This window comes from Rhinolophus sinicus, linkage group LG06 (genome assembly GCF_036562045.2).
Source record: "Rhinolophus sinicus isolate RSC01 linkage group LG06, ASM3656204v1, whole genome shotgun sequence".
Lineage (NCBI taxonomy): Eukaryota > Metazoa > Chordata > Mammalia > Chiroptera > Rhinolophidae > Rhinolophus > Rhinolophus sinicus.
In genome coordinates this window covers 1,884,307-1,911,117 of record NC_133756.1, presented here as the reverse complement: position 1 = coordinate 1,911,117, position 26,811 = coordinate 1,884,307, and the positions used below count along the sequence as shown (strand labels likewise).

General features: G+C 40.3%; 2 protein-coding genes and 1 non-coding gene across 21 annotated transcripts in view; 2 read left to right on the top strand and 1 right to left on the bottom strand.

Annotated features, from left to right (window-relative positions):
• The first annotated feature begins 4,772 nt into the window (after positions 1 to 4,772).
• The window catches only part of KIF1B (kinesin family member 1B), a 130,533-nt gene continuing 108,494 nt past the window's right edge, over positions 4,773 to 26,811 (top strand). For 12 of the 19 annotated variants that reach the window (XM_074334075.1, XM_074334068.1, XM_019746688.2 and 9 more), the window contains exons 1-2: positions 4,793 to 5,127; positions 19,193 to 19,373. In XM_074334075.1, the coding sequence (XP_074190176.1) occupies positions 19,268 to 19,373 (106 nt within the window). In that variant the 5' untranslated portion in view covers positions 4,793 to 5,127; positions 19,193 to 19,267. Of the gene's footprint in view, positions 5,128 to 19,192; positions 19,374 to 26,811 lie in introns of all 19 variants that reach the window. The other 7 variants (XM_019746689.2, XM_019746686.2, XM_074334070.1 and 4 more) reach the window with 3 other exon arrangements.
• LOC141572500 (uncharacterized) lies at positions 4,985 to 6,351 on the top strand. The gene is made up of 4 exons (XM_074337191.1): positions 4,985 to 5,042; positions 5,133 to 5,631; positions 5,998 to 6,056; positions 6,169 to 6,351. Exons 1-4 carry the CDS (start codon positions 4,985 to 4,987, stop codon positions 6,267 to 6,269), a joined length of 717 nt encoding a protein of 238 aa, XP_074193292.1. The 3' UTR covers positions 6,270 to 6,351.
• LOC141572509 (U6 spliceosomal RNA) lies at positions 21,196 to 21,302 on the bottom strand. The gene has a single exon (XR_012497839.1). It is a non-coding gene; the product is annotated as a U6 spliceosomal RNA (small nuclear RNA).

Here is a 26,811-nt window from a genome sequence, read left to right as displayed (position 1 = left end):
GACAAACCAAATTGCATCCTGTTTAAGCATTCCCTGAAAAACCAGAGCATTTATTGATTTGTCGCAAGCTCCATATTGTTGTTACTTAATACAGTGTTTAATGCACACACGCTTATATCAAATAGAGATTAATTTTTACAAGGACTTTGTATTTAAAAAACCAGATATTTTCTAGCTTCAGCATAGTAGCCCCCTATGTCCAAAAATATAAGCAGTTCCTATTTTTAAATGTGCAACATGAGCCAAGACTTAAACACATGTACCACCTGACCTTGGTTAAAATAACCAGAAAATAAAATTCTCTTTAGGCATGGATAGTCCTGCAGAGGACTGCAGTCTTAATTCTCCCAGAAATAAATATGGACTCTTCCTACATTTTTTTGTCAGTGCCAACGGCAGCTTGTGGCAGTTTTGAATGAATACGGACTCTGAGTCAGGAAGGCCAACTGTTTGGCCAAGGCTCAGTGGCCTGTTACAGTACAGGCTGTGAAAACAGTGGCTCTCAAATCAGGTCAGAGGGAGGATTGTGGGTATGATCCCGCGCCCTCTTAGCCGCTCATGCTCGCCAGCTGCTGGGGTCTGTCCCCACCCCTCTCATCCAGCTGTTGACCCTGACCCAGCCTGCACAGGGTTACTGGTGGGATCACAGCCAGGATGCCTTTGAACAAATATCGTTTTTAAATGATGAAATATTTTTTAACAGGCAGTAAAGTATAGAGACTAACAGAATGGTACTTACTCATCTACCCACCACCCAACTCTATCAACGTTTCCATCCTCATGTCATTTTCCCCCAAGAAATAAAAAAAAAAAAAAAAAAAAAAAAAAAATAGAGGTCCTACTTCCTGATTCCTTTCTTTTGTCTTTCCTGGGGTAACCTCTATTCTGAAATTGGTGATTGTCATTCCCATTTACTTGACTATACGTGAGTGTCGTCCTAAATAATATAATGTTTGCGTGTTTTCACTCTTTATGAGTAAGTGGCATGACTATACTGCACACATTATTCTGCAACTCATTTTTTGTTTTTGCTCAGCTTTATGTTTTTGAGATTTAGTTGTTGTGCTAGCTCTTGACCTATTGTTTCTCAGCCCTGTACCCACCCTTCTTTAGTCTATTTTTCCAGCTTCTTTGCCAGTTGGTTTCCCTGCCAGTTGACGGTATTGCGGTGAGAAGTCTCAGTTTGTCTTTCATTTTGCTCTTTCCCTTCATCCGGTGCTTTTTCCCAGTGCAGCAACCCGTCCTCCACACCCCGAGCTCCAGTCCTGGCCCCTTCTCCAGTCTCCTAGCTTCCATAACAACCCCTCCTCATTTTTATCCCAATGCTAGGGGTGTAGAACCTTCTCAGTTTCTAGTCTCTGAGTTATCATCCCCTCTTTTTTTCCTCTTTGAGCTTCAACATCTGGATAACTGTTCCTCTATTAAATCTCCTGTGTTTGTAATACCATGTTTTCTATTTTCTAACTGGACCCTGACTGCTGTAGATGTGTTGTTAAATGCAGCTCTGGATCACTCATTTTTAACAGCTGCATGGTATTCCATTATATGACTATGGCACCATTTATTTATCCATTCCCTCGTTGATGGGCATTTCAATTTTTCCCTATTATAATGGTGCCAAGACCATTCTTGTGCCTATTTCCTTATTTACCTGTACAAGAGTTTCTCTAGGAGATATCCTGGAAGAGGAATTGCTGGGGTAGAGGGCTGTGATCATCTCCGGTTCGCCTGCTTCCCTTACACAAAGTGGTTGTACCATTTCACTCCTTTATGTCACTTGGTATTGTTATACTTTTCATTTCTGGCAATTTGATAGATGTGGCATGGTATCTCATTTCCAGTGAGTTAAGTATCTTTTCATACTTTCCTCTGAACTGCCTACTCATATCCTTTTGCACATTTTTTTTTCTGTTAGGTTGTTTGTATTTTTCATATTGATTTGTATTATTGTAAGTTGATCCGATTTCTTTATATAGTCTGAATAATTTGCTGGTTACATGTGTTCAAATATATGTGTCCAATCTATGGTTTGTTTTTTGTTTTATAGTATCTTTTGTTGTGTACAAGTGGGTTTAAAAAAATTTTTTTTAATTGTAGTCAAATTTATCAATCTTTTGTGGTTAGTGTTTTTTTTTTTCCTCTTGTTTAAGGTATTGTTCTTTATCTCAAGGTCGTAAAAAATATTTTATATTTCCTGTTAAAATACTTAAAGCTTTGCTTTTCTATTTAGGTTTTCAATTCACCTGAAATTTATTTTTTGTGCAATGTGATGTAAGGATCCCATTTTTTTACCAGTTAAGCAATTGTTCCAGCATCATTTATTATCATTCATAGTTTATCATTTCCCCCACTGATTTGTAATGCCAGTGCTGTCATATGTTATATTCCCATACGCATCTGGTCTCTTTCTAGACTCCATTCTGTTCCATTTCTGTATTTGTATATTCTTGTGCCAATGCAATAGAGTCCTAGTTAGTATGATGTTACAAATAATTTTGCTATCTTATCGGCAAGTTCCCCCACCTCATTCTTCAAAATCGCCATGGATATTATTGGCTTTGTTCTAGCAAGTGGATTTTTTTAATGGAGATGGGATAGATTTATCATTTGAATTTGACCATCACTTTGTCAATTTCAATGAAAATTCCTGTTGAAATATTAATTGAAATTACATCGTTTATAGGTTAACTTGAAAAGAATTGACATCTTTGCAATATTTTCTTCCTGTCCCAAAATAAAGAACACCTCTCCATCTATTTAAATCTTCTTTAATGTGTTTCATCAATACAATTGTATAATTTTTTTTATACAGGTCTTGCTCATCTTTTGCCAACTTATCCTTAAATATTTAATTGTTTTATTGCTATTTTTAATGGGATTTTTAAAAATTATGTTTTCTAATTGGCTATTCTTAAGGAAAAGGAACACTTTGGATGTTTTGTATATTGGTCTTGTATCTAGAAACTTGACAAGATGTGGTAGTGTGTGGCTGTGTGTACCACATTAATAGATATTTTCATGTTGTTCTTTCCTTGTATTCCAGGGATAACTCTCCCAGGCCATGGCTAAATTCAATTTTCTAATACTTTACTACTTTTAAGAGATGCCTTTGTACACAATCTGTAATCTGAGAAACTCAATGGCTCTACAGAGTGACTTCATCTGTCAGAGGGGCAAAAGGCCTAGGTAAAGCAAGCTATTTGGGCCTTGAAACCAAGAAAAGCCTTATCTGCCTATAGTGACCCTTCTCTGTGCTTTTGTGCTGATTGCCACTGCATTCCCTTCATTATTTTAGATTCTTTTTAGTTTGATCTCCATTGAAAGCTCAAACAATATTAACTACCATCTAGGTTTTTCTGTAACTCTCCATGGTGCTTATCATAGCACTTATGCAAAGAGTTACAAGCTGGGAAAAAGTCTCCTGATGAATTGATGAACTTCTGTTTACTAACCCACTGTAGTTTCATTTGTGTCTTGGCCTTCAGGAAGCTAAGAACTGAGTTTTGTGTTCAATGGTAGCACAGTCCCTTGACTTTGTTTTATTATTTTTCTTTCTATGCACTCCCCTTATTCATAAGGCTTCCCTCCCTACAGCCTTTTATTACATTATTATTAATTTTACTCCAATTTTAATGCTATTGTTTGTATGCTGCAGTGTAAGCTATGTCAAATCTGGGTAGGTGGAGTTTAAATTCTAAATAAAATGAGAAATGTTCAATTAATGTTGACTGGATGGAGAGTATGAGGATTTTAGTGGGGTGGAGATTTTCCAAAATCATTAGTGTAGAAAATTAATTTTGATGTTTTAGTGACTTTTTACACCCAACACTGTATTGAAGTCAGGGGGGAAATCCGATTTTATTTTCAATTTCTGCTTGTAAATATAAAAGCATTTCACAACCTTATAAAATAACGGTGCTTGGTATAATTGCACATAACCATTGAATATTATATTTTATGAAATACTGAACTGGATCGCTCATAAGTCGTTCTGGGCTTTTTCTTTGGAGCTGAATCTAAATCTGATTTTTAAAAATCGCTACTGGAGTTCTTGTGTTCTCCGGGTTTCTGAATTCCAATCACCCTCCTTCAAGGGTATTTCCCAGAGGGGAGCTCGGTTCATTAACTCAGGGGCAATACAAAGCATTTTGTTCCTTTACTCACGGCCCTTACTCGGTCTCCCAAGGAGACAAGCTGAATGCCCACTAAGTCACGCTTTTCCATTACTCATTCTGCCTTTTTTCCCAAGGTGGCGTGTGGGAGGTGTTGTGATCTGCCTCGATAAGAATAGGCCAGGAAGCCTTCTGCGGGAGAATACACTCATCCCTTTGCGTGTTTCAGTTCCGACTCCGCCGCGTTCGGCGGCTTCAATGTGAGAGATGTTTCCCAAACTGACAATGATTGCACACTCGACCGCCTCCCACATTCATCTCAGCTGCCCCGCCGTTGACTGGGGGAGTCCTGCCCCGCCCCACTTACCCAGGCTTTGTCCCCTTACAAAGCGGATCATCCGGTTGGCCAGGCGCTGCCGCTGCCGCCTAACACCCTTCGGGAGTCGCTCGGGAGGAGACACTGGGAGCGGGTTTTACCCACCCCGTTCTCCCGCACACGCGCCGGCTTCTGGGCCACCAGGGGGCGCCCTGGTGTCTCCGCAGCTCCTGACTGCATCCCCACCCCCTCCAGTTCGCCCTGCGATTGGCCTGCCGCCTCGACCTCTGAGCTCCGATTGGTCGCTGTCCACGTCAGTCACGGGTGCCGGGGCGGGCCGAAGTGACGCACGACGGCTGGGCTTGGGGCGGTGTCCCGCGCCTGCAGCTGCGGGCAGAGGTTGGCGAGGACCGACGCGGGGTAGTCAGGCGGCGGTGATCCTGGGAGGCGTCAGCGCGAGTCTGAGCCGCTCCTCGCCGGCCGCAGCCACCACCACCGCCCTGTCGTCTCGCCCCGGCCTTCCGCGGCCCTCGATGCGGTACCGGGCCGCTGCGTGATGGGGCTGCGAAGCGCCACCCTGCGGCTCGTGGCGGCCGCTGCTCGCGCTGAGGAGCGTCGGTGCCCGCCCCCCCGTGCCCCCGCGCACCGCGGCGCCTGCTGATCGGGTGCACCCGCCTGTGGGTCCGCAGCGCGGCTGAGGTAAGGCGGGCAGCGGGGCGAGCGGCGGTTGCGGCTGCGGCCTCCGGGCTGGGGAGTGGCCCGTCTCGGGGGGGATGGGCGGCCGGGCCGGGGTCCGGGCGGGGTCCGAGCAGAGGAAGCGCTGGGCGGGGCAGGAGCGGCGAGCACTGAGAGCGCTGCCCCACCGGGGCACCGGGTGGGGTGGGGAGCCTCGTCCTCGGGAGTGGGGGGCCCTCCCTGGGCCAGCAGCGAGCCCCGGGCATGGGTCCAGCCTCCTGCTGGGTCCTCCGCAGTGCCCCTCACTAGCCCTCCGTTTCCCTCGAGCTGCCAGGCTCCGGGTGGGCCCAGCGGTCAGCAGGCCCGCCGCTGTCTATCGGTTCGCGGGGCCCTCTGCGCACATTACAGGTCTGTGGAGACGGCGTTGCTCCGTTTGAAAGCCACCCTTTTTTATTTACCCCGTCGTCTCTCCCCAGTTACGGTTGGCATCGGGGCTTTGGCTAGGAATGTGGCTCTGCCCTTTGCCAGGTAAAGGCAGGAAAGGGCGTCAGGTGGCGGCGGGAGGGGGAGGGGGGCGGACTCTAGTAGCGCAAGGACTAGAGCGAGGAGAGCGACGGAGAGGGAGGGGGCTTGCTGGAGGCCGGCCAGCTGGGAAGCAGGCTGCTGTGGGCTCGGGGCTCGGCCGCCCAGGATGACTCTGGCAGCCATATTGGGAGGATGATCTGACAAATCCTTTAGGAGCCAAGTCCGATTGCTGGAAGGCACCAAGTGTCAGCCCTGGCAGCTTTCAGGGCGACTGGCCACACCAGAAACCGGCTTGTGGGGGTGGGGAGGCTGCGCGGGCAAGCTAGTCATTGTTCAGGCAACACAAAGTATTCCTGGCCCTCCCACCAGGATGGAACTCCAGAATCACTTTTTCTCCTTGGTGACTTGCTGCTCACTGAGCTTCCAAGGTAACGTGTCTTCAAGATTCCATCCCTGTTGGGGTGAAGACTGTGTTTCCATATTCCTCTGACACGGCCAGTGCTGTGGACACAGGCCTGATGATGCCTTTCCGGTACTTAGGCAGATCTGAGGCTAGCCAAGGCCAGCGGACCAGTGTGGAGGCCTCAGGATACTGCACTGGATGGATCGATGTTCCGAGTAGCTCAGCGTGCAGTGATTAAGTAAACTGGAATATTCTGACAGTGGGAGAGGCTTGCAGCAGTGTCACTGAGGATGCGGAGTGTCATCTTTGTGGAATCTGAGGTAGCTGAAATTAGATTGTCAACAGATCCCTTGCTCACATGTCTCTTACTGTTTGGGGCAGCTGTTCTGCTACACGGAACATGTTGCTTTGTGTCCTGGATGGGCCTGTGCGAGCCTGGTGGAAGTATGGTGACTGCATGCGAATAGCTCTTCAGAAGTGATATAATGGTGGATATTTCATTTAGAGGCTGGCATTTTGTCAGCTTAGCTTAGTCATGAAACTTAGCTTGTGTTCTCTAAGTGCGGTGATGCTTTCTAATGAACGCGGTATGGCTGTTGGATTATGAGACGAGTTCTCAACGTATTGTTGAAGGGTGGAATATGAAAATTGCACACATGTTGGCATTGTGAAGCAGATCTGGGTAAGATCGGTAACTGAATTCCGCGTGAGCCTGTACTCTGTCTTTTCCTACATCCTACATGTGAACAGGACCTGCAGAGTGCCATGCCTGCCTTCTTTGTGTTCTTTGCCTTCATTCAAACTCCATTTCTTAATGAAGAAATTCCTACAACTTCTTAAATTGAAAAATTGAAAAAATTTTCGGATAGGGTTTTCTAAGAAAAGCCATAACACTTTATTTTTTGTTTTTATCATTAGGCTTTCCTTTCAGACTTGGTTGAATAAAAAATGGCTACAACAGAAACTAGTGGGGGTTTTTTTGTATTACATTAATATGAGAGAAATACAGAATGTCTGTTTTTTAAATTCCATACCCCAATTAAGAAGAAATATTTCTAAGTTTAAAAAATTTAAAGTTACTTGATTAATAAAAAAGGTCTTAAGAATTGTGGTTAAATAGAATTTCAGCATTTGGTAAAATCAGGCCTGATTGTGAATCTGATTTAGAGGCAAGATTTTATGAGTCTGTGCAGGTCTGCTCTGATGAATGTTTTTCCAAAATTTATCCAATTAAGTACAGCTTCTAAGGCTTGGAACAGACTGTTTCTTTTTCAAGAGCAGATATGAATGCAGTTTTCCTTTTTTCTCTCTTTCCTCTTTCCTGCTTTCAATTTGTGCAGAGAATAAACTCCCAAGAAGGGTGCCAACAGAGTCTCCACAGCCAAAGCTTTCTAGCCCACTTCCCTGCTATGGTCTTGTCCTGGATACAAAAGTATAAAGGACAACAATGGGCCTCTGCCTTCTTTTTGTAAACCCCTTCCCAGGCTGCTAATCACAGCAGGAGTAAGCATATCCCTTTGGTCTTGTAAACTGATACATAATTTCACAAGGCTCTGAAGTGCAAGGTATAAGCATATCTACTTCATGTAGTTCCCTTTGAAAGATGGCCTTGTTGGAACAGATACTGGTGAATTTCTGGAGTCTATAAAAGTGTGTGAATAAATATACCTACTCTTACAGTTTTTTTTGTGTGCAGCTCATTGTAGAAGATAAATGAAAACAGATGTGCTTGTAATAGGAAAAACCTGCAAAAGGTGCCTTGGACTTCTCACTGAGTTGAACTTTTTGGTTAATGGCCCAGTGATTCATTTATGCTCCCTTTTACGGCATTCATTACCAGTTAATTGAGAGGGCATGTAGAGATGTAGTTGTTTACCTTCAAGGAACCTACATTTTACAATTTGTGAAGATCTGGTAAAATAAGGTTCACTCCAGCTCTTCCGTTTTGGTGTAATTAGTGCACTGCCGCCCAAGCCGTGGTAGTTTAGTTTCCATGATTTTCAGTCCAAGCCTTTTCCCCCTTTGTATTGTCATATAATACTTATTATCTGTGCTGGCTGAACTTACTTTGTAACTATGCTTAACTTTAAAATTCCTGGACTTCAGCTCAAGCAAACATTGGCTTCATTCTGTTCCAGTGACTCAGTATTGTGGCCACATCTAACATGTCATCACCCTCACATTTACCCAAAGATCTCAGATTCGCCTTCAGATCTTAAACTCTGATAATTTACAGCTCTCACTTTTGTAGTCTCTTTCTGTGTGTTCTCCCACTTCAAGTCTCCTGGACCATCAGCCTCTTCCACTTTCTACTTCTTTGTCTTCCTTTTCTACGCTGCGACTTCTGGGATGCAGCTGCGACTTCGGGGATGCATCGTTTCAGCTCTGTTCTTCCTAGCACTTGCAGGTTTTAGTTCTTTATTATCCAAGGCCCTCTATGCGGATGCCAGCCTCGCATTATTCCTACCCTCCATACCCTCCAGTATCTCTGGTGGAGAAACCTCACCAGACGTAGTGCCCAGTAACGTGTAGTCTTAGGTCTCCCCAGAGCCTGTCTTTGGTGTCTGTTGAAGCAGTTCTGCTCAGTTCCCTCCCCCGTTCTCCACAGTGGCTTTTCTAAAATCTCCACTTAAGCAAGCGCCCCACTGCCCCATGCTTGGCGTAAAACCCACCTGCTGTCTTACAGGAAAAAAGGGCATGAACTCCCTCAGCTTCCCCTTCCGCTGCTTACAGACGGCTCTGCCTTCTTTCTTACCCTTTCCTCCAGTCTTAGAGAAAAGGTTACCCTTCCTGACTTCGGCTAATGCCTTGGCCTGTGTCCTGCATGTCACTGCCTTCTCTGATCTTTAGGGACTTGCTCTGTTGGTTACTTCTCTTCCCCTTTGCTGACTGTTCCCCACAGTTCCTTGAACACAGCAGGCACATTCCCCCCGTAGGGCCTTTGCTCTGACTCTTCCTTCTGCTTGGAACACTCTAGCCCTGCAGTCTGCTCCTTCACTTCCGTCAGGTCCTTGTGTAATGTCACCACCTCAAGAGACCTGCCTGACCTCATTGTCACACCTGCGCAGCACTGCTCCCCGCCACAGTCCGCATCTCCCTGACTTGGCTGTGCCTTCCCTCCCTCGTCATGCTTAGCATCGCCTAACATTCTGACTTACTGTTTTAATGTCCCCTCTCCCCCTACGAGAATGTAAGTTCCTCCATGGCAAGGACGTTTATCTGTTGTGTTCATTGATTTATCCCAGACTCAGAACTGCCTGTCATGTTGTAGGCACCTAGTAAATAGCTGTTGAATAAAATATAGAAACATGCAAGTCTTTCCTATCATAATGAGGGACGTGAGGGAGAAAAATCCCTCCTTCATTCCTGGTGGCTTCTAGCTGTCTCTCTTCTGCCTTTCCCAGTCAGGTTCTGGAAGCAGCCAGGATACTTGCATTTCCACTTCCTTGCCTTCTGATTACTACTCCCCAACCCACCACAGACGAGCTACAGTGACCCCCACTTCACTATAGTGCTCTTGCTCGGGTTTCCAGCCCTTTACTGCTAAAACCAGGGGCACCCTTCACTCCTTTGCGATACTGAAAGTATTGGTCACTTCCCTTCTTCATTGAACTTTTGTTGGCTTCTGTTTGGTGGGGCTAGTTTCAGTCTCATGGGCCTCCTGCTTTTCTGGCCACACACTGCTATCAAATTAATTCAACACAAATTTTTGTATAACTTCATTTATATTGAAAGGCTTACTCTGTTTTTTCTTTTTAAGGAACTAGAACTTTGAGTACATTCTGTATTTCCAACATTAGATAGCAAAATAGGTTATTGACAGGAAAGTTTTATTTTAAATTTATACCACTTACTGCTTGTAAAAAGGATTTGAGAAACTTACACCACAAATACCATATAGATACAGTGATGCTGTTAAATATAGATAAGAAACAAAAATCTATGTAACAGGAGCAAAAAGTAAATATACAAATTGCAGCAATTTGTATAATTGGTTATTGTAATTTAGTTTTGAAACTTTTGGAAGTCAAGGTAAAAAGGGAAAGATAAATTACACAATTTTCACTCTGGTAAAAGAAAGCCTAATGGTTTGTCAAGAGAAATTTTCTTCTGGTAATAAATTCTAAAGAAATTCTAAGAGAAAGGTGTTATAGTTACCTTGATGCAAGCATGTACATACTAAGTGTTTCCAACAGGTTTTTAAGTAAAAGGAAGAAATATTCTTCAAAGACATTTTTAAAAAAGGTAATCCACCTGCTTTCCAAACTGTGAGTACAACATTCCAGTATAGTAACTAAAGTCCTTTTTGTGAAGGCTTTGACTAATGTGGTTCAGGTGTGTAGCTTTACATTAAGATAAATCTTGAGTATTCCAGTGGAGAACTCATAATTTAGAGAGAGTGGAATACTTTGATTCTATGTTGTCACCTAATTGAAAACATACCTATTATACTTTGAGTACTGGTTTATCACGTGGCAAGATTGACACATCGTTGACACATGGAAAAGTCTGACCTGCATTCTTGCCCAGATAAGTCAGCTACTCCCAGACAGGTATCTGCAAAGGTGTAGTTATGGCCAGATTTCAGAAAGAACCTTGACTCATACCTAATTTGAACTAATCTTTGATTGATACTTGCCATTTCTGCGCCATAGCTTGAGCTGAGTTCATTTTGGCCTGGAGTAGGTGTTGCCATCCACTTTGACAGTGGAAGAACTTCAGTGGAATGTTGGAATTTGAGTGGCCGAGTTCCAGTGGATCTGCCACAATAAAATTATAGGGTATAGATTCAGATATTAGAACGAATTGATTTACTAGAGTTTAGTGTTAACTCTCCAAACTTTGAGAGAAAATAAAAAATGAAAAAAAAATCAGTATGATTTTGAATAGTTTAAGCCATAGGCCATTGGAGCCGTTGTTTCTTGATGCACTTCTTGCTTTATGAGAATCAAATCATGTCACCAGTGAAAAGGAGGATCCTTGGTTTCTTAATTATAGTGACAGAAGGACATGTGTCTAATAAATCCAAAAACCGTATCAGGTTATTTTAAATAGTGATTAAAGAAAACAGCTGGGGTGTCTGATGAGCTAGTTTAGCCCCATTTAAGATTGAAAATCTGATCTGTCAGGAGACTCTTTCCTGCACAGTCTGATTCTTGGCATTGAGTTAGAATGCAGAAAGAAGCTTTTGTAACATGTGATTGCAGCTTGGCTCATGGCTGATTTTTATCCATAGAGTCAAAAACCAAGAATAGACAGGTAATTCATACACACAAAAATAAATTCTTACATTTTGGGGGCCATTTTATCAATACGTATAGCCATCGTCAGTGACACAGTGTTAGGTCCTAAAACTGCTTGGTATTCATGGAAAGTATTAGACTGAGAGATGCAAAACTTGTAATAATAAGGAAATTTTTATAACATCTCAAAATGGGCTCACTAGTTACAGACTTACTTTTGGGTACCCATTCATTCTTTAAGTTATAATTCATTTTTTAAAAAATGTAATTCAGTGGAAAAGATTACCTTTTAAATAGACTGCTTGCTGATACTGTAAATTTGCTGCTGTATGGCAAATCGTGTGACTTTTTAATTTAAAAGACTGTATTTCATGGTTAAACTTTATTTTCAATTGTGACAAACATTGTGACAATGTATGAGAGTTAACTGAACTATTGAGAGCATCATAGGGCAGAATGAAGTAGAAAAATGAGGTATCAACACAACTTTTTTAGGGAACAAAGAGAAAGAAGGTATGATTTTTGGCTCAGGAAGAAGGTATGAATTAATGTTTCCTGCTTCAGGGTGATATTTGACCTTGTCCTCAAAAGATATGAACTTAGAATAGGTTGAGAAAGGAGATTGGGCTTCCAGGAATTGCACGTTTGGTGTGGTAAGAGGGTGCGTGGTGGAGAAGAAGGCATCAACTTGGGCAATGAAAACAGACTGGGAAAGGAGGTTAGATTCTGGAGGCCCTGGGATTTTTAGATTTATGTTCTGAGGCTGTGGAACCAGTTAAAAGTTTTTAAGGACATGAACTGACCTCGGTTTTAGGAATATAATCCTGGCTGTTTTCTATAGAAAAGGGGTATTACAAAAACAAACAAACCAAAAAGCTGGTATTATTTTGTTCTTGTTACTCACTTTGCTGAAAGGTCAATTCGAGAATTAGTCTTCTCCTTAGGCTCCTAATAATCCAGGGGACCTCTCAAGACACAGAATTGCACAAGATCAAAGTTAAGCAATTGGGCACACATTTAGAAAAATTAAAATGATTTAGATCTAAACAAAATTTTTTTATTAAATGTTTATCCCTTTATGGCTAGTGAATGCTTCTGGAATTTTTGCTCCATTCCGCTTTCCTAATGCTTCTAATTGTCATAAGGAAGGAAAACTGGTCAGAAGAACAGTCTAGAACTGAGGCTGTGTAAGTGGTTTAGATAGAGTATGTATGGTTCCCTTACCTACCTTTCTTCCTTTGGCTCTTCAAAACTTGGAAAATATATTTTTATGCTAATTATAAGAAGTATTGTTTTCCTGTAACTTAAAAATATTCTGTAATTATTGTTTCTCATTGGAACTTAAACTTGATTTCAGATTTATATAGTTGGTAAATTTTAAAAAAGAATCAGAGTTTTGAAGCTGTAATGCTTTGATGGACATCTCTATTATAAAATATTATATTTATAATATAAGGGAAGTAACAAAGGAACACTTTTTATAGCCCACTTAGCTGTCATTTCCTATTACTGTATAAAATTTTAGCTCACTTGTGGAGATGGTTGTAGTTTTACCATGGGACAGTTAAATAAAAAAAAAATATATATTTAGGTTCAGGTAATTTTGGGGAAGTAATTTTAAAATGTGTGTATCACTTCTGAAAAAGAATGACTGTTGGCTTTTTTAATTAGGAAGGTATTTTAAATTAATTTTATTCTTTTTTCCTGTCTCCATTTTGGAACTTGGGTTTTTGTTTTTGTTGTTGTTGTTATTAGTTTCAGGTGTACAAGCCAACATATTGATTAGACATTTACCCACCTCACATAGTGACAACCCCAACAAATCTACTACCCATCTGACACCGTACATATGAGCTATTATAATACCATTGACTATGTTCCCTATGCTGTACTTTATATCCTGTGACTATGTATTTTTTAAATTATAATTGACATCCCAATATTATTTTATGTTAGTTTCAGGTGTGCAGCATAGTGGTTAGGCATTTATATAATTTATGGAGTGATCCCCCAATAAGTCTAGTACCCATCTGACACTGTACATAGTTTTTACGATATTATTGATTATATTCCCCATACTGTATTTCACATCCCTGTGACTATTTTGTGACCATGAATTTCTACTTTATAATACTTTCACCTTTCTCACCTATCCCCCCAGCCCCCTCCCATCTAGCAACCATCAGTTTGCTCTCGGTATCTAGGAGTTGACTTCTGTTTCGTTTGTTCGTTTTGGAACAACTTATTTTTTATTAATACCATTCAGACATCACTATTGACACAATAACTAGGAATGCAACTAATTTTTTTTTTTTTAAGATTTTATTGGGGAAGGGGAACAGGACGTTATTGGGGAACAGTGTGTACTTCCAGGCCTTTTTTCCAAGTCAAGTTGTTGTCCTTTCAATCTTAGTTGTGGAGGGTGCCGTTCAGCTTCAAGTTGTTGTCCTTTCAGTCTTAGTTGTGGAGGGCGCAGCTCAGTTCCAGGTCCAGTTGCCGTTCAGTTGCAGGGGGCGCAGCCCACCATCCCTTGCAGGATTCGAACCAGCAACCTTGTGGTTGAGAGCCTGTGCTCCAACCAACTGAGCCATCCGGGAGCTCAACAGCAGCTCAGTTCAAGGTGCCATGTTCAATCTTAGTTGCAGGGGGCGCTGCCCACCATCCCTTGCAGGACTCGAAGAATTGAACTGGCAGCCTTGTGGTTGAAAGCCTTGTGGTTGAGAGCCTTGTGGTTGAGAGCCCACTGGCCCATGTGGGAATCGAACTGGCAGCCTTCGGAGTTAGGAGCACGGAGCTCTAACCGCCTGAGCCACCGGGCCGGCCCCACAATTAAAATATTTTAACTATTATATTCAAGACCCTGTGAACTACTATATTCAAGACCCTGTGATAGAGGGGATTAGAAACATGACTAAGATTCTGTTCTTAGACTTAAATCTACAGTAGAGATAAGTAAAGTAACTTATTTTGTCCTAGATAAGGTCCGTGAGTTGAGAAATATTAAATGAAGAAGCATTTGCATTTGGTTTGGGAAGTGGAAAGAATCTATGGAGGCTTTAGAGATACGTAGCATACGAGAAGATCCCAACAGAATAAATTGGATTTTGAGAAGAACAGAACAAGACACAGTGGGTGGAGGGAACATGTAAACAAAGGCGTAGGGACAGAAAAACATGAGATGCTTTCAGGAAACCCTCTGGTGGGTGGTGCGTAAGGAACCTCGATGGAAGGCAGTGTTTTGTGGGCTAGTGAAAATAGGTGGCTTATGTTGCAGAACACGTCGAATGCCAGTGTGGGGAGTTCAGTCAGTACTTCGTAGACAGTAGAGAAACTTTGAGGATTTTTAAGTGAACAGACCTGTACTTCAGGAAGGTGAGTCTGGCAATTTTGAGTAGCGTGGATGGAGTCAATGAGAAAGGCAGGATCGTATAGTACTGTTGGGTGGGAGGAAGAAAGAAAGTGGTTGAGGAGGTTAACAGTCTTAGGTGAGAAGTACGTATGGAAGTCCTAAAAGAGCCAATGGTGGTAGAAATAGAAAGAGAGATTTTATAGGGAGAAGCCATGTAATTTGACAATTGATTAGATGGCTAGAGGAAGCAAGCTTTTGGGCCTGTGGGAACAGGAGAATGCTGAGGACGTTAAAAGAAATAGAAAAGAGGTGAAAGAGCTGTGTTGTTTGGGGGAGGAGGAGAGAGATTTTGGCTTTGGTTGTGTTAGGTTGAATGAAATGCTGGCAGGATAGGTAGGTAGGTAGAGGCATCAAACAGTCTATTGAAAAGTGTGTTTATGGGGGACGTTAGATGTTAGTGTGTTGGTTCCTAGTTGCAGACGCACGGTACTTTCTACGTGAACCCTACCAGAGAGGTTTCAGCCTTTGTCAGTCAGTCAGTAGCATTCAGCATTTTAGTAGGCCACTACTAAATGGATAGAACACTGTCTATTTTAGTTAGTGGATAGAACACTAAAGAAAATTTTGGGGGCAGCCGGATGGCTCAGTTGGTTAGAGCGCAAGCTCTGAACAACAGGGTTGTTGGTTCGATCCCCACGGGCCAGTGAGCTGCGCCTTCCACAACAGATTGAAGGACAACAGTTTGGAGCTGATGGGCCCTGGAGAAACACACTGTTCCCCAATATTCCCCAATAAAAAAGTTTAAAAAAAAAGAAGAAAATTTTGGTTTTTAAATTTACATATCTATAACATTCAATAATCGTTGACATTCTGGCAAACTTGTTTCTTCAATCTTCCCCTACAAAATTCCTTAATATCATCTGGCAGCCAGTCTATGTTCAGATTTCCCTGATTATCTAAAAAATGTCTTTTCACTATTTTCTTGATTGAAAAATCATTGTATTTGGTTGATAACTAACGCACGTCTTTTATTACCCCCACCCCCCCCAGTTGTGCTATTTGAAGAAACTAGGTGACTTGACCTGTAGATTTTTCCAAATGCTGGGTTTGACTGATTACATCTTTCAGGTGTCATTTAAGTTGTTTAAATGCCAATATGTCCTGGACATGAATAGGTCTGAAGCTTGAGTCTATTCAGGATTTTTTTAAGGGCGTGAGCTAGAAGACTTCCTACTCGGTGGTGCTGTGCATTTCCTACTGTAGCACATCAGGAGGCATAGATCACCTGGGTGCCCGTTTTAGGAATGTTCAGTTTGGTTCCGATGTTTTCAGCCTTATCCATACACTGTAATGTTCCCACATCAACCAGCCTTTCAGCTAAGGCTTTTTTAGCTGCTAGGGATGATTGTTGCAGAGAGCTTTTATATCAGTAGGGTTGGAAAATGGTGACATTCTAATTCTGTCATTTCTTCTGCATTGATTAGCTACAGTTTTTCTGTAAAAAGAACTTGCCTACGTTGACTATTTGGCTATTGTGGAATATAGTTCATACAGAATATACAGGCTGGGTATGTGCTCAATTCTTTCGTTTTATTTGCCAGTCTTCAGAATAATGAGGTTTTCAAAAGTGTCATTATGAACTCATGAATTTGTATATTTGATGTTTTTCAATCTATTTGCAGTATGTATGTATTCTTATAATTATCCCATCTTTGGCCAGTGGGAGACCCTTTAAATTGGCACCTGTGTCCTTTTGCCACGACCACATTCATCTTTGATAGATTTTGTGCTTGTGGTCACACTAACATGTTCCAGGATCGTCTTGAAATTTCGTCTAGCCATTTTTTTTTCAAGAAGCCCAGTTCAAAGAGATTTTTGAGAGAATAGGATTTTTGCGTTGGGACGCTGTTAACGAACAGTACAAAATAGAATGCAGTCGTGTAAAATGATAGCATTGTTCGCACAGTGTGTTTGGGGCTGTAAGTGCTGTAGGAAATACCAGTGATTCCTGGAATGTTTGGGTAGTCATTTGGGAAGAGGTAAGATGAGCTGGGCTCTGAAATAGAGGAGAAAGTGGAAATTGAAATGCCGGTTGGAGGGGAGAAATTGTTAGGCGGTGTGAAAGAAAGTGTGGGTAGGATGGGAAAGGAGCTTGACTGGAACACCTGCGTACGTTTGACTTTGGTCTTGATCTTGTACGCACTGGGGAATAAGAGAAGTTTCTTGAGTTTGGAAGTGAAATTGAAAGTCATGCTTTGGAAAGACTAACATTGCTGCAGGGTGGAGCAGTTGCATAAAGCGGTGGCTCAGCTGGAGATTGGCAATATAATCTTTGGGAAACAAACAAAATCCCATACCTGGGGCCTGTCTCAGAACTCTTGAATCCAGGCTGGAGGAGTTTAGGCTCATTTGCTTTTCTTCTATTTCTTTTCTTTTTTAAAAAACTGAATTTGTTGGGATAACATTGGTTAGTAACATTATGTATATGTCAGATGTACAACTTCATAACACAACGTCTGTGTACTTGATTGTCTTCTCAGCGTCCATAGTCTGGTCTCCTTCCATCACCATATACTTTTCAAAAGACACCCATATGATTCTGTTTTGTGCAACCCTGTTTAATTAAAACTTAAAGCTCAAAGATCAGTTCCACTATTCCCAGTACACTAGGCATGAGATAGTAAAGGCAGATTGGGACAGTGGCGATGGGAATGAGAGAAATGAGGGGATAGAAAATGCAGATTTGTTTTAAAAGTTTTCCTGTGGTAGTACATTAATAATGTTAACGCCAATAAAAGGATTCAAAGAGAAGGAAGCAAAGAGAACTCCAAGGTTTATGATATGGGACCAGACACAAATAGGAAGATGGGCAGAGATTGCTAGTTTGGGGGAGAGGATAATGGGACATGTTGAGTGTTGAGATGATGGCTGTGTATCAAGGTGAACTTGCTGGGAGGTTGAAATGTGTTCCGTCTTGCTCTTTCTGAATGCTTCATTCTCTCTTGGCAAAGTACTCTACTCAACTAGTGACTGACTATAGGTCGTGCTCTATTAATTGGGAGGGTTAATTAGCTCCAAGCTTCCATTTGATAAATGTGATCACAATACATTTTTGATATTTTTTAAAAAAGACCATCTGTTTAATGTAAAATAAAATGGGGTTGAGGGTAAGGGGGATTAAATATATGGTGATGGAAGGAGAACTGACTCCGGGTGGTGAACACACAATGAGATTTAAAGATGATGTAATACAGAATTGTACACCTGAAATCTATGTAATTTTACTAACAGTTGTCACCCCAGTAAATTAAAAAAAATAAAATAAAATGGGGGAAAAGACTGGAAAAAACATTGCAGAAAATATGAAAGATTAATATCAGTAAATATTGTAATCATTTGAAACAAAAACAAAAAGTCGGTAAACCAGGCAAAGACTTGAACAGGTAATTCTCACAACTGGGAAATACCGTACATCATTCATTCCTCTGAGTTCTTTCATCAGGGACTGTTCTAAGTGCTAGCAGACAAGACCTGAGCATTCTGGTGCTGGTGGAGTGAGAGGTGGGCAATAGCACGTACCAAAGCACAAGAATTTCAAATAGTGATAATGCTGTTAAGAAAATAAGGTAATGAGATAGAATGGCTTTTGGTATGTATGTATGTATGTGTGTGTGTATGTATGTATGTATTTATCTCTGTTGGGGTTCCCTCATAATTGCACTCAAAAGTTTCTCTTTTAGTTTTTTCTTTTGTTTGGTTCTTGAAGATGTTTATGTAATGGATAGAATGCAGATTGAGATCTGTTGTTTCTTGTGGAAATCACTTATGTGGGTTCTTCTCACAGAATAGTGATTGTTTTGTTCCGTTGGGAGAGAAGCTATTCATCTGAAAAATGTTCACATTTTTCCTGTGGCTTCATTCAGTATGAAATGCAGTGATTTGATTCTGCCATGAGTCGGTGGCACCGCTGAGGACAGAACCTTAGTCTCTTAGGACCTTCTCTGCTTATTGTACAGGATGATCATGAAGGTCAAGTAAGATGCATATGAACGTGTTCGTGTAGGTTAAAGGAGGAAGTTAAAGGAGCGAGCTAGAGCTTATCTTTGTCCTTTACTGTTTAATTATACATCATATAACTGAGTGTTTCAAGCTGTAATTAAAGTATAGAAAGTTCAATGCATTGCTTTAAAGTAGTAAGTCCTTTTGCAGATGGGGATTTACTTGTGTAAGGAACTTTAACAAATAAACCTTTTGTGTGTTTTATATGTTACTGAAGATTGATTCAGAAAAACAGCAAGATAGATGCCTGTTACTTTGCAGATATATTTTTTATTATTAACTGTAGGGATTTTTAAGGTATGATAAAGAGATAATGGAGTAGGAAAACAAATTTCGGCCTTTGGTTTCTATTTGATAATTTACTGTTGAGAATATAAGGGAAGAGAAGGGAAGAGGTTTTTTGAAATGGAAACAGGAATAGCACTAAGATAGAAGATAGTAACTTATGCTAAAGTTAGCTCATGCTTTTTTTAATTGACTGCATTCTATGGAATTTTTTTCTTTTTAAAGGAAACTTGAACATAACTTCAAAAGAAGATTTGATTCTTTATTTCTGGACTGCATATACATAACAAGACCATCAGAATGTCGGGAGCCTCAGTGAAGGTGGCTGTCCGCGTTCGGCCCTTCAATTCTCGAGAGACCAGCAAAGAGTCCAAGTGCATCATCCAGATGCAAGGCAACTCCACCAGTGAGTTCCTGTTGTTTCTGTCAGTTAATTCTCACTCTCCTTTTCCTTCTTGCTGTGATCAGAATAACTGAGTATTCGGGTGTTATCACTTTGAACTTTGCTATTTTCAGTGATCCATTGAATGTTTTCCTCCTGTAATATTTTCTGTAGCATATTCAAATAATGGACTGTTTATTTTGTTTTTTACAATTGAGAAATCCCTGGAGAACTGAACTAATTTAGCTAGTGTTTTTAAGTTGCAATCTTAATGATAATAAAGGTGTAAGCAGTGATTTTTACTAAACGATGATGTGAAATATACTTGTGGAGGCTCCAAGATTTTTCTTTCTTGATTTTAAATAGCACTTACAGTGGTTCTTTGAGTTGAACAACAGATACAACTATAATAGATAGTAAACTTATAAATTATTACTAAAATTATTAGTCATTGCTTCCCAGCTTGTTTCTCTATATAATTGCTTAAGTGAAAAATGACTTAAGCTGATTTCTTTTGTACTTGCATTATTAATTACTTGATATAGACATGTAGGCAAATTATTACTTAAAATAGTCTTAGTTTTACCATCTTGAAACCTATAACTTGGTGATAAAGCAGCATCATAGGTTTTTCAGACACCAGTTAATGCTCCATAGTTGAGAAACCATTCTGATCCCATCTGTTTGTGGGTCATTTGCCAGTGTTCTGTGTAGGGGATTCTACCAGTGGGAAATAAAATTATATATATTTAAGGTGTACAATGTGATGTTTTGATATATGTATACATTATGAAATGATTACCACAAGCAAACTAATTAACATATCCATTACCTCTGGTTACCTTCTTGTGTGTGTGGTGAGAATACTTGAGATCCACTCTGAGCAAATTTTAAGTATACAATACATTATTATTTATTGTAGTCACCATGTTGCACATTAGGTCTCCAGAATTTATTCATCTTATAACTGAAAGTTTGGACCCTTTTATCAATATTTCCCCTTTTCCCCACTTCCCAGCTTCTGGTAACCACCATTCTATTCTGTTACTATGAGCTCACATTGTTTTTTATTTGTTTTTATATTCTTTACCTATAATTTTGAACTTGCTGTTGCTTATACACTTCTCTGAACTTGGTAGATAGGACTTGCAACAATCTTTTTTTTTTTAAGAAAAAGGTTTTTTTTTTGTTAGTTTCAGGTGTACAAAGCAACATAATAGTTACATATTTACACCCCTCACAAAGGGATAACCTCCCCCATCTACTACCCCTGACATGGTATATGGCTGTTACAATACAACAATCTTTTTTTTTTTTTTTCCTTTTATTGGGGAATAGTGGGGAACAGTGTATTTATTCACATCAGCTCCAACTCAAGTCGTTTTTGTTTTTTTTCCAGTCTAGCTGTGGAGGGCGCAGCTGGCTGGCCCATTTGGGTCTCGAACTGGTGACCTGGGTGTTATGAGCACTGTATTCTAACCAACTGAGCCAACCGGCTGCCCTGATCTATTTTTTATAAAAGGATTCAAAAATAGGAGACTAAACTGCTGTACTATTATTGGTTTAACATTTCTTTGTCAGTTGTGCCAGTGGTTCTATGAATTATATCCTATGAGTGAGTAATTGTAAAAGAAAAAGATGCAAAATCAGTATTGAATTGTACACTTTAAATGGGTCAACTTTATGGTATGTAAATTATATCTCAATGAAGTTTAAATAGAAAGTCAGTGTTGATTATTTGCTCCTTAAAGTTTGAGCTAGACTTACAATTGAACTAGAGAACAAATGTTTACGTTCTTCAATTTGTGTTCACTCATTTAAACTATATTATTACTTGTACTTCATTTTAAGAATTAAGTTTTACACAATATATAACTAAATCCTTGCACAGGGGCCATACTAATCTTCTCTGTATCGTTCTAATTTTAGTATGTGCGCTGCTGAAGTGAGCACGCTAAGTCCTGATTATTGAGCCTCTCATTTCTCTGTGAAAAATAAATTAATTATAACTTAGTTTTTAGGCATTTTTGGCTATTGCCATTGCCTCTAAATATGCTAGTATATATCACAAGTTCTTTTAAAAGGCAGATTTGAAGAAATCCTGGATTAGGAGCCAGAACTAATTTCAAAAAGAACCACTTTTCTCTCTGATATGTTTCTCATATTGAACTTCCAGGAGAAATCCCCAGTGTCATGGAGATGGTTTTTCATTAATGGTTGAGGTGTCTGTTGCTACTTTTCTTACAGGGTTGGAAATCTCACTAAAAACTTTTAAATAGAAAATGATTTTTACAAGGCCATATCCATGAAATGTAAAAATCAATTGCCATACAATAAAAATAAATGGAAAATTTTTATTAGTCCAAGTAATGATACTAATTTTTTTTCTTGATGACAAATCAGTTTAGAATTCCCACATCTTAAATTGGCTGTAAGTTTATGTTCATTGTCAGGGTCAAATAGCATTATTTTAATTTTCCCCCCAGTTTTATTTCTGTGAACAGGTAGAACATTCATTCACATGGTATAAAATTTAAAAGGTACAGGGGTGGTTAGCTCAGTTGGTTAGAGCGTGGTGCTCTTAACAAGGTTGTGGGTTTGATCCCCACATGGGCCACTGTGAACTGCGCCCTCCACAACTGGATCGGAACGTCTACTTGACTTGGAGCTGATGGGTCCTGGAAAAACACACTTTAAAAGAAAATTTTTTTTTAAACATACAAAGAGTATTCGGTACAGACACTTTCTCTTACCCCATCACATAGTCAACCATTTCCTCTCCCTAGAAGCAACTTGTGTGAGATTTCCTTTCAGAGATAGTGTAAGCAGCAACATAGTTTTCTAAGATAGTTTTATTCCCCTTTTAGTTAGTGATAATGTGTAATAGTAGCTTATTTTTCAGCCTTGACTGCATTGAATGCTTTAAATACCTGAACAGTACAATTCACATTTGTAACTTGTAGAAGGTGTTTCCTTTGAGATTTTAGCATGAAAGAATTTTATTTATTAGCAAGTATCTGCTATATGTAAGTATAATGGTATCTTAAGTACCAAATAGAATATTTTTAAAAAATCATCCATTTGACTATCCAGGAGAATAAAACTATTAAAATATGTGGTAAAATTAAAACATTTTCTATAGTTCTGGGTAGTTATGAGAAATAGATCTGGGTCTACTTGACTCTTTGCTTTGCTTATTTTTTGATCATATGAATTAAAAGCTCCCTAAGAGATTATTGACAGCTCATTAAAAAAGTGTTAGATCTCATTGTTTCTATATAGCTCTCTCTTTGACCTTATTTTTTTTTCTTTTAAGATTTTTTCTTTTTTTTTTTTAAACAGGACTTTATTGGGGAACAGTGTGTACTTCCAGGACTTTTTTTTTCCAAGTCAAGTTGTTGTCCTTACAGTCTTAGTTGTGGAGGGCGCAGCTCCGCTCCAGGTCCAGTTGCAGTTGCTAGTTGCAGGGGACGCAGCCCGCCATTCCTTGCGGGAGTCGAACCAGCAATCTTGTGGTTGAGAGGATGCGCTCCAACCAACTGAGCCATCCAGGAGGCAGCTCAGCTCAAGGTGCCCTGTTCAATCTTAGTTGCAGGGGGCGGAGCCCACCATCCCTTGCCGGACTCGAGGAATTGAACCGGCAACCTTGTGGTTGAGAGCCCACTGGCCCATGTGGGAATCGAACGGGGGAGTTAGGAGCATGGAGCTCTAACTGCCTGAGCCACCGGGCTGGCCCTGACCTTATTATTTTGATTGCAGAGAAAATAACGTCAGTTTAGGGGAAAAAAGGTAAAATTACCAAGTATGATATTCACTCTGGATGAAGGATCTCAAGTGTTTTCACTTGGCAAACTGAAGAAGAGAATGAGATTCCTAGTTGAACACCTTTTGAGGATAAGGCCATAAAATTTGGAGTTGGTGAGGATGTAAGTTTTCTTCACCTATTCTTGCTCATCTCCTACAAAAGTCTTTCCAGAATTACTGAAAATATTGATAGTCTTTTCATAAAAGTTTGAAGAAATGCCTGGTTTTTATTAAAAGTAATTAATAGTTTGGTTAGAATAGGCCTGGTTATATTGTACTAGTCCTATGAAAACCAATCCGTGGCCCACGTGAAGCACAGTGCTGAACTGCCAGTGGTTTTTCCATCGTTTTGTCCAAAATCTTTCTAGACCACAGGCCAAGTGGCTGGGCTCTGCCTTGCCCTTTCTTTCCCTTCCTCTTTTGAGAATCTGCTCTAATATGTATCTGGGGGGATTACAGAGTTATATGTACCCTAGGACCTTGCCCTTAAGGAGTTTTTAGTTTGTAGTAGGACAGACAAGACATACTAAATAACCTCAATACAAAGTAAATATGATAATTGCCATTAAAAAAAGGGTTTTAAAAAAGTACAGGTGTGAGTTTGGCGAAGGGCACATGTGAGATTCATAGATGATAGGGCATTTCTACTAGACCTTGAGGAGTAAGTAGACTTTAAATTAAACATCCAGTATGTTTGAGGAAATTTTTAGAATTGTAGCTTATTAGTGTTAGGACTAGATAATTGGTACTCCTGACCCACATCTGGCTGTAACACATTGCCTCTCTCACGTAAACGTTCAGCAGAAGAAATTGGACTTCTAATTAGCATTAGTCTACTGAAACAGAAATCCTCATTAGCTGAATCAGCCTTGGGAAAAGTAGGGTTAGTTTTTAGCGAAATACTTAGTCATGGCTCAGAGGGTTTGTGGTAATTTTGATTCCTTTGAAAGGTGTTTGTTCTTGGAAAACTTTGGTTATCTAATTATATCAGAGACTTTTTCCCCTAGGATTTTTGGCATTTTCTACTAATGTTTTCTATTTTATATGGCATTTTATTTGTAATTTGACTAACAAATAATTTTTTTAAACTTATTTATATAAGTGTGTTTATCCAGGGCCCATCAGCTCCAAGTCAAGTAGTTGTTTCAATCTAGTTGTGGAGGGCGCAGCTCACAGTGGCCCATGTGGGGATCGAACTGGCAACCTTGTTAAGAGCACCAAGCTCTAACCAACTGAGCTAACCGGCCACCCCCTAACAAATAATTTTTATATGAGAGATTTTAAGTGAGCCACTTGCTATGTTTAGAAAGTATTAATGGCTTGATTAAAAAAAACAAACCACTGGGTTTAAATTGGGAGACAGCATGCATTTTGAACCTAGAATTGTTGCAAAAAATGAAATGAATTTGCTGTAGTCACATGTGTTAGCTATATTGAAAGACTGCTATGCTGGCAAGCTGACCTGACCTGCTGCTTGCAAGGATTATAGCTGATTGCAGATGGAATGCAATGGAATGTTCCTGCCATAAGATCTCTTACGAAAAAGTAGAAGAGGGTGAAGGGTACTTTAGGGAATGTGCCAGATCTGTAAACTGAGTAGTAGCAGTTTTATTGAAGCAATTTCTGGTCTCAGAGGGAACATTTTCCATGGCACAGATAAATGTTACTGCCTTGACATTTTTGAGACCCGAATGCATACACAAATGGCTTTGTTTAATATCCCATTATGTTCCAAGTTTCTCCCACTTTGGAAGCTTTTTTTAATTGTCTAGTTACCTCCTTACCACGGCCTCCTGCATTTTGATGGATTTTTGTTGTTGTTATTCCAATTTGGTTAAATGGTTAGAGTTGTTACGTAATTTTGTATTCTAGTCTTTTCTTGTTAGTCTTAAGTTTTTTTTTCCTCTCATTAGTATTACCTCTCATTTGCATTTTGCTCTGGGGTTTTTTTTTCCTGGGGTCAATGGATAGATTTCAGTGACTGTCAAGGTGGGCACCCCTTGAAATTATATGAAAAATGTGTTTTATGCATTTTCCTAGGGAGGGAATAATCTACTTTCAGTACATTTTTAGAGAGATCTGTGTACCCAAAAAGGAGTAAGAGGCACTAGCTTAAGATCAGAAGGAGGTCTCCTTAAGTCCTTTCCAGGATAAGTCAGGACATACCGTGTTTCCCCGAAAATAAGACCTAGCTGGACAATCAGCTCTAATGCATCTTTTGGATCAAAAATTAATAGAAGACTGGGTCTTATATTATATTACATTGCATTATATTTATTATATGAGAGCCAGTCTTATAATAAAATAAGACCGGGTCTTATATTAACTTTTGCTCCAAAAGACACGTTAGAGCTGATGGTCTGACTAGGTCTTATTTTTGGGGAAACAGTACCATGGAACTGCAGAGATGACTGGCACTCGTGTTCTGTACTGGCTGGTGGGCACCTGGGCTTTTATTGTTATTGTTGATACTCTACATACATATATGTTATAAATCTATCTACTGTATGTCTATCTACTAAATAGTTAAATTTAAAATGTACAAAAGCAAAGGAGAAAACAAAGTCAGTCTTGCAAGTAGAGATGCTGTGTGCCCATAACCAGGCAGATCATGTAACAGGCACATTGCCTCCTGCTGCCTCCTCATGAAGCCTTCTAGCCACTTTTTCACTCCTTTTTCCAAAGACAGGAATGTCCACATTGATTAAATGACACTCATTTAGTCACTGGAATGTAGGAAGGTAAGCAACATGAGGATAGAGAGGTTCATACAGCAAAAGAAGAAGACGAGGTCAGTAAAATACATTGTCATCGCCCTGAGTACCAGTGGCACTTTTACTGTAGTCAGGGCTTGGAGCTATGGCAATGTGTGTGTGTGTGTGTGTGTGTGTGTTGGGGGTGGGGAATAAAGGTGCCACTGAAATGATACTACATTTGCTCAACTGGAGTGGGTGGAAACCAGTTTGGGCCTTTCAAAGGACTTTAGGAATGAGTATATAAAGGGGAGGTCCAGGTCTCGCATGGACAGTGGCCGTGGCCTCTCCCTTTAGGGAGGTTGTCCCTCAGCAGTGTCGGGGTGGGAGCAGTCTGTGATCCTCCAGCCCCCCTCCCCCACCTTAGCTCAGGCCTGTCTGCTGGCCGCTCACTGTGCTGCGGACCTTTTTATATCCTGGTCTTTCTTATGCCCCCCTCAGTCCTTAAAGCAGCCTTTGCCTTACTTTTCTTCAGATCAAAAACATACTTGGTCTTTTCTTCTGTGTCTGACACAATATTATTTAGTATTTCAGGACTTCTCATGTGGCACCTAAGCTGACATTCCGGAATGTATCCTTATATTTCTTACGTTTTTCTTCTACAGGGATACGGTTTACGATCATAAAGAAGGGCATTAGATTGTACCCTCTTCTAGATAGTAGGTGTATTTCTTGTTGTTTTCCACTGTTTTTGAACTTGTACTGCGTTTGATTGCTTTGGTGTGTCATAGCAAGACATTTTCGTATGTGATAAAAAGAAAATTGTTTTTGGTGAGTTATAAGCATGTCATCGAAACTCTTCAGCTTTGCCCCATCACCGTGACTTCCGAAATGAAGATGACTTCCGGCATTTGTCATTAATGGGTTGGCTGGTTGTCTGAACAAAATTTGATGGCATGTTGGTA